General features: G+C 40.3%; 1 protein-coding gene across 1 annotated transcript in view; it reads left to right on the top strand.

Annotated features, from left to right (window-relative positions):
* LOC118323080 (protein kinase C beta type-like) overlaps nt 1-7,545 on the top strand; it is a 75,091-nt gene that overhangs the window by 55,261 nt on the left and 12,285 nt on the right. Inside the window, exons 11-15 of the mRNA XM_035655000.1 lie at nt 2,018-2,191; nt 4,221-4,312; nt 5,362-5,424; nt 6,432-6,570; nt 7,458-7,538. Coding sequence (XP_035510893.1) covers nt 2,018-2,191; nt 4,221-4,312; nt 5,362-5,424; nt 6,432-6,570; nt 7,458-7,538 — 549 coding nt within the window. The remainder of the gene's footprint in view (nt 1-2,017; nt 2,192-4,220; nt 4,313-5,361; nt 5,425-6,431; nt 6,571-7,457; nt 7,539-7,545) is intronic.

The following is a 7,545-nucleotide window of genomic DNA, read 5'->3' on the forward strand; positions in this document are numbered from 1 at the left end:
GTGTGTGTGTGTGTGTCACAGGTGTAATTACAAGCAGATGTGCCTCCAGACTTCACAATTAAAACAAATAGGATTTTTGGATTGCTTGACTGCTGCCAATCTCATGCCATTCCCCCTGTCCTTCCAATCCTCCTTCAATCTTTTCCCCACTTTTTAAATCCCACCCTCCTCACCCATTCACCTTCCTTTATCTCCATCCGCCCCCACACTGTGTGCCCTTAAGAAAAAGAAATGTGAAATAATCCCCTCTTCCTCCCTCAGTCCCTTCCTTTCTCTTCCTCTTCGTACTCTTTCTCTCCTACTTTTTCTCCTCTCTGGTGTTTGTGAAGGGCATAGAGAAGGTGAACAGTATAGAAAAATCTTACAGAAGCGCTAAATAAGCCGGCTCTGTATGGTAAACTTTTGATCCAACCTCTGCCCATCCTTTTTTCTTCCTCTTTAGTGAAGCTAAGGCAAGCACTTTAGGTCTCTATAGACTGCGATTCTGGGCAGAAATCCTTGTTGTTGTGAGACGTGTGCACCATTTAGCTTCGGCACCCAAAGATGGCCATCTTCATAGTTGCCCTTTAGTTATTGTCGCTGTGTCCGTCAAGCTGTCCATTCTCACACATCACATTCAGTGATGCATATGCATCAGCATGTTTACCACACAAAATTCTTGTTTTTGAAACCATGGGTCCTTGATTTCAGATAAAAGCAGCAATTCCGGCTGTGAACCATCAATTCTGCACATGGTTATTTCTTATTAACTGTAGCCAGCTAGCTAATTAAGCTTAGGTTACCTCAGTGTGTTGGCTGAAAATCTGTCCTGCCTATTTTATGTGAGTTTATAGCGTTTATACAACTATTTTAACATTTTATTTGGAAAGGAAGCATGTTAAGTTTTTCGGAAATCTTTTTTTAAGTTGCTGTTTTTACTATGACCAAAAACTGTTTACATTCTGATTCCTTCCTATATTGTAGCCTATTAATATTATTATAGGCCAATAAAACCCTATATTAAGCAGAGTGTGGGGGTGTTTTTATATGTAATGTACTCCTGACAGTAGAATTAACCACTATAAACCTATGTAAAGGCCCAATCATGCAAATTATAATAAGAAATACAGTGATACAAATACCACCCAGCATTAGACCGCATTGGGTCATCATCATATTTTAAAGAGATACGCTGAGATAAGAGAAATAAAAGACTAATGGTTGCAAAGCTATGATTGGACAATCATTGTTTGTCAAGGGGTTTGATGAACGGTCAGTTCTCACAGCGTGGCCTGTACTATGGCCAATGTCCACAAACCAACCACTCAGAGTATGCATGGAATGACTGTAATAAAATGAATGAATGAATAAAGTTAACAATAATAATAATAATGCCAGCACTACAGCCAAAACAAGGGTAGCATAAAGGGATGATGCAAGTTGATGTCATGTGTGCTTCAATTTTTTTTATTAACATCTCTACAGTTCACCAGCCAATTGCTCACAATTTGACATACATCAAAATGTATATTGTGCAGTCTGACACAAATTGCAAACAAGATTTATTTTACTGGATCTATCTTAGAGTAAGATGGAATCACAATTTGTATGTAGTATTTTATCACCTCCTTTCCTTCTGTCCTGTCTTTTTCTTCCCATTTGTCCTATTTGCCCTCTCCTCAGCTGGCATCTTAAAAGATGAATCAGTTTTCTCCCTCTTTTCCTTAGTCTTTTTATTTTTACTTTGACTGTCTGACTAACCCAAAACAGTCAGAGAAGCTTTCTTTATCGCTCCTTTGTCCCTGCCCTTTGCAATACCTCTTCTGTCTCTCCTGCTTCTCTGCCTCTCACATCTCTCTGCCTCCATTCCTTCTTTGCCCTGTCCCTCTTTCTACCCTTTCTTCCCTGGGCCCCTCTTTCTGCCGAGGTTGGTATAAAGGCATGACAGGAGCTGCGTGCCGTAAACATTTTGAATATTGATGAATTTATCTTCCTTGTGTTTCACATCTTTCCTGTCTGTCCTCTCTTCTCGCTCTAGGTGATGCTGGCAGAGCGCAAAGGGACCGAGGAACTGTACGCTGTAAAGATCCTGAAGAAAGATGTTGTGATCCAGGATGATGACGTGGAATGCACCATGGTGGAGAAGAGAGTGCTAGCGTTGTCTGGAAAGCCCCCGTTCTTAACACAGCTGCACTCCACCTTCCAGAGCATGGTAGGTGGGCCAATGTATTTTCACAACAGGTGTATTATATCGTATAAAATACTTTCATATCTTAAAAAACAACACTGTCACAACTTAGGCAATAGTGTGTCATTTGGTAAAATATGTTAATTGACCTCTTGCCAAGAGTAAGTTGATATCATGACCATGTACAAGGCTCCAGCCAGCAAACTGTTAGTTTAGCTTAGCATTAACAGTGGAAACAGGGAGAAATGGTTCCATCAGAACATAACAAAATCCACCTACACCTCTAAAGCTCATAACTGACACATAATAATTTGTTAAAATTAATAAAATACGAATGGTGATGACCAGATTTAGAAAAGAAACAGCAAAAACCCAAATTAGTTTGGACACCATTTGAGCCATGCTAACTGTTGACTGTTTCCAGTCTTTATGCTAAGCTAAGCTAACCAGCTGCTCGCCATTGATGCCAAAAAAAGCTGCCTACCCCAGCTTTAATGGACAGATAAGAAACTCTATTTGTCCACCTCATTCATATCAATGAGGGCTGGCTAAATAACAAACATCTCTCTGAAGGATCATGGGCTTCCTTACAGATTTTACACACGCAAGTTCAACATCAACAGCAAAACATGCACAAAATGTAACAATGTCATACTAAAGTAAAAGTGAATGATGAGGCAAGAAACTGTTCAAAGTATCACTAGAAATACAGATTTGGGCCCAGTTTCACAAAATGATGCAAATAGCAGAAAATTACAAATGTCCATTCAATTTTCACTTCATTTTAGTGTTTTATTTGCTGTTAGTTCCTATTTTTCCATTAAAACTTCGGTTTAATGTGAAACAGCTTGGTTGGTTGCATACACCCACCCACACACACACACACACACACAAACAAACCCTCAGTGACTAGAAACCAAAAAAACTATCCACTTTACATTCTTTGCAAGCTGAACTGACACCCTTCCTAGGCCCCTACAGATCTTCACATTATATTTGATATGAAGGGAGCCACAGTGTAGTGTCCTGCTGAAGGGCAGAACCGGACTTCTGGTGAGCGCTGTGGTCTTAACAGCAGCCACCCTGCCTGCTGTCACCAGCTCACAGCTGGAACACAGGCTGGATTCATATTTGATTCATGTTCATCTTGTGACGTATAATCCATTTTACACTAAAGATGAGTCAACAGAGGAGTAAATATAGCTCACTGGCCTTATGCTTTACACTGAGTACATGTCATTTACATTCACAGTAAACACACTCATTTGTACATGTTTTCATTGATTAATGAACATAATGTGTTGGGAATCCATTTGAGGCTGTGGTTAAAGGCTAGACAGACAAAGTTGAACCCCCCCCACACACACACACACACACACACATCCACACACACAAACAGAGTGTGTTATCCCTCCTCTGCAATAATTCTCTGACCAGAGGATTTGTACATATTGGACTTAGCAGGCAGTTATAACACAAACACACACACAAAGGCAATTATAACATGCATGCATACACACAGTCATACCGTATGTTGTGTGGTGTGCACACACAAATGCATTTTAATCACGTCATCAGCACATATTGCAAACAAACAACTGCTCATAAGACTCACCAGGCAGTGCATGAAAGGAGGACTAGCACACAGACACACATTAAAGGCCCAACACACAACACAATTCCACAGTATTTTCTCCAAACACACATGAACACATACCAAATCCCTCTATGTTCCCTCACATACTGTACCTTATTGGCAATTTCTGTAGATAATGGAGGAGAATTAACTCTTAAATTGAAGTTGCTGTGTCCCCTCAGTTGCAGACTGATTGGACACTTATTTTTTTTTATCCTGCCATTTTTCTTCTATATCTCTCCTTTAATCTTCTCTCATTTGACCCATCACTCTCTGTATACCTCTGAACAATCCCTTTCTTTCTACAGTAACTCTTTTTCTCACTATCATCCCATTTCTCTGTGACCTCTCACCTGCTTTTATGAACACGTACATTTTGATCTCTGTCTCTCTGTCTGCCCCTCTATCTCTTCGCAGGACCGTTTGTATTTTGTCATGGAGTACATAAACGGAGGTGATCTCATGTATCAGATTCAGCAGGTCGGCAAGTTCAAAGAGCCTCATGCTGTGTGAGTACACACAAACACACGCAAAGCAGCTTTTGTAGACTAAAGGCTAAGATATATTCTTATGCCATCATAACACAAAATCTTAATCCCGCGCTTATAGGTGTTTCACACTTTGGTAATGCTTTTTTAAATCATACTGAATAAGCCATCAGCAGTTTGACGGGCTCAGGTGATGGATGAGCAATCCTAGCAGAGCCCGGGGGTAAAATATGTTGTTCGCCCCGATGCACGTTGCTGCTCTGAAGAACTTCAAAGAAATGAGAGTAATCCAGCAGCAAGTTTTCAGTGTGTGGTAGGATACCTCCAAAACTGCAGAATATAATTAAGGTGGCTGGCGAAGATCGCTGGTGTCAAGTCAAACCAGCAGGCTGACATATTTGACAAGCAGGCTGTCGGGGAAAAGCGAGAGCCGTGGAGGAGTTTGCCCTTCATCTGCTTTATAGGGAATTAAAGTTTCTTCCCTCTGGCAGAAGGTTTAGAGTGCTGAAGGGCAAGTCGAACAGGGTGAAGGCCTCGTTTATCTAAGGCCATCAATGTATTCTGCTCTGCCTAATTTATTTATTAGACAACAGTCAGGATATTCTGCTCTGTGGATGATGGTGAGGACGCCATTAACTTGTCTCTTTTGTATTCCTGTGTGTTAATATTTTGCATCTAAAGCCGTGTTAGCTTCTCGCAGCAGCAGCGACGCCCCTCCAGTCGTCATCCTGTCCACAGATAACACATCCAACGAGCCCCCGAACAGGCTCTGCATATTCCACGCTGCTCTCCAAAACGCTGCTCTCGACATCACTTTTCCAAACAGATACTGATTGTGCACGCCCACGCAAACAATAGTTGACTCTGTGGTCAGTGTGTCCACACTCCTCCTGTTGATCTTATCAGCTGCTCCTTGGCCTTGAAGAGACAGCACTGACCTTTATGCAGACACACACTCTCACACGCACATACACACACAAATAATCCCTCTGTTTTCCTCCTGTCCTTTCTCTCAGCCTCTGTCTAATTACTGTTTTCGTTTCTCTTCGTGTGTGTGTGTATGTGTGTAGATTTTATGCTGCAGAGATAGCCATTGGTCTGTTCTTCTTACATCTAAAGGGCATCATCTACAGGTAAGATTCACACCAAACCATGTATATCATCATATATAATATCATCTGGACCAAGAGTAAATTTATGATATCCACCGCTCCAAATCATATATCCCAATAAAAGTCAGATATTCTGATAAAGTAATTATTATTATTTTAGTGCAATAACCATCTTTCTTGCAATTATTTGTTCTCTACCACTCTCTCAGTGACACATAGTGAGATCCTGTCACAGAGATGGCTCACACAAGAACTTTATTATTTATTGTTGAGGATTCTCTGGTTATTAAAGGATGTATTTTCTTGGTAAATAGTTTTGGTAGATTCGGTTTTGACCTAAAATGAACAGCCCAAGAATGTTTTTACACCTTTTATGATGCAATATTGAAAAGCAGGTACTGTGTCTTAATCATTGAAGTACTGCAGTTGTATGTATTCAAAATTAAACTTTACAAGGTTTATTTCAGCACAATCGGAATAGAGAGATTGTAAAGAACAGCTGTAGCAAGTTGTTGTTTTTTTTCCATTTTTATTCATTAAAGGTACTTTGTGGAGTTTTTCACCACTACTAGCACTATCAAGCAATGTTTTACAATTGGGTCCCTGTTTTGTTTCTATAGTGCACAAGGACTGAACATATTGCGCATTAATCTATAATATTTGGACAGGATGACGTACTTGACTCACCCCCAGTAGCCACTGAAGAAATTTCAAGTAGGTTTTAACCTTTAGACTTCAACTACAATTAGCTGCTTTCTGCTGTTAATATAATATCATGCAGAGAATCCACCCCCACAAATGACATCACACACATCTGTCATCAACTGTAGCTCTGCATCTTTGGATCAGGCAGAGCATCGTTCCCTTATCAAACCCGCAGTTTAGTAAAATGATTAAGGGAGATTGCAGAGGAGGAGAAAACATTAGAGTAAAAAATAAAATGTTGAGATGATCATGGCCTTCATGGTCCATGTTGGGTCATCAAATTGAGTGTCCTTTCCTTTTAATGTTGTTTTTCTCTCCTGCAGAGACCTGAAGCTGGACAATGTGATGCTGGACTGTGAGGGTCACATTAAGATAGCAGATTTTGGCATGTGTAAAGAAAATATGATTGATGGAGTCACTACCAAGACCTTCTGTGGAACACCAGACTACATAGCTCCTGAGGTAGAGTGTGTGTGTGCGGTGTGCGTGATAGTGGGTGGGCCGGCATCACAGGCGCTCTGGTCGTTGTATCTGGCCCGCTGTATGTTCACATGTTATATCAAATATAAATCCTGAAGTGCACAGCTGCTATAGAGCGTGCCTAATGTAGTACACAGTGATACACTATACACTCCCAATTCCTTAAAGCAGTAGTTGAACCGTTTTGGGAAAAAGACTTATTTGCTTTAGAGTTAGAGGAGATTAATACCACAAAATCATATATATCAATCAATATACGATAAATATGTAGCTGGAGCCAGCAGCCGGTTAGCTTAGCTTAGCACAAAAACAGGAAACAGAGAAATGGCTTGCCATATATTTCCAAAGGAAACAAAATCTACCTACCAGCACCTCTAAAGTTCACAATTTATCAGAACCTTGAGTACTGCCAATGGTAGCTATCCTTTAAGCATGTTTAAGCATCAGTTTGATCTCATTGGAGCTGCATTTTAATGGGCTACCATTTCTGTAACTTTCTAAAACCAACAATCCAACATGTAGACCCACTTCATGCAGTGATTTGCCAGCTGTTCGGAGGTGAGACAGGCGGCTGGCTTTGGGGTTCTCTCTCTATCTTTTTACATTCTTTACACAAATATTTGTGGCACTTTTTACGTAAAAAACAGACTGCAACACTGTGGAACTATCTAAACATATATGCTGTTATCTCAACATTTAAATAATATTGTGTCTCCTCCCTTTCTATGTCTCTTTTAAATACATTTCTTAATACATTCTTTCAGGTATTTTAGTTTGTGTTTCCTGTATTCTTTGTATACACTGCCTTGCTTTGCCTTAATGATTTAAGACTCTATCGAAACTTTAAAACAGAGTCTCTTATATTTCAGATCATAGCCTACCAACCTTATGGGAAATCTGTGGACTGGTGGGCCTTTGGAGTATTGCTCTATGAGATGCTGGCTGGACAGGTTAGTG

This window comes from Morone saxatilis, unplaced genomic scaffold (genome assembly GCF_004916995.1).
Source record: "Morone saxatilis isolate NCDOM2014 unplaced genomic scaffold, NCSU_SB_2.0 Contig14, whole genome shotgun sequence".
Lineage (NCBI taxonomy): Eukaryota > Metazoa > Chordata > Actinopteri > Moronidae > Morone > Morone saxatilis.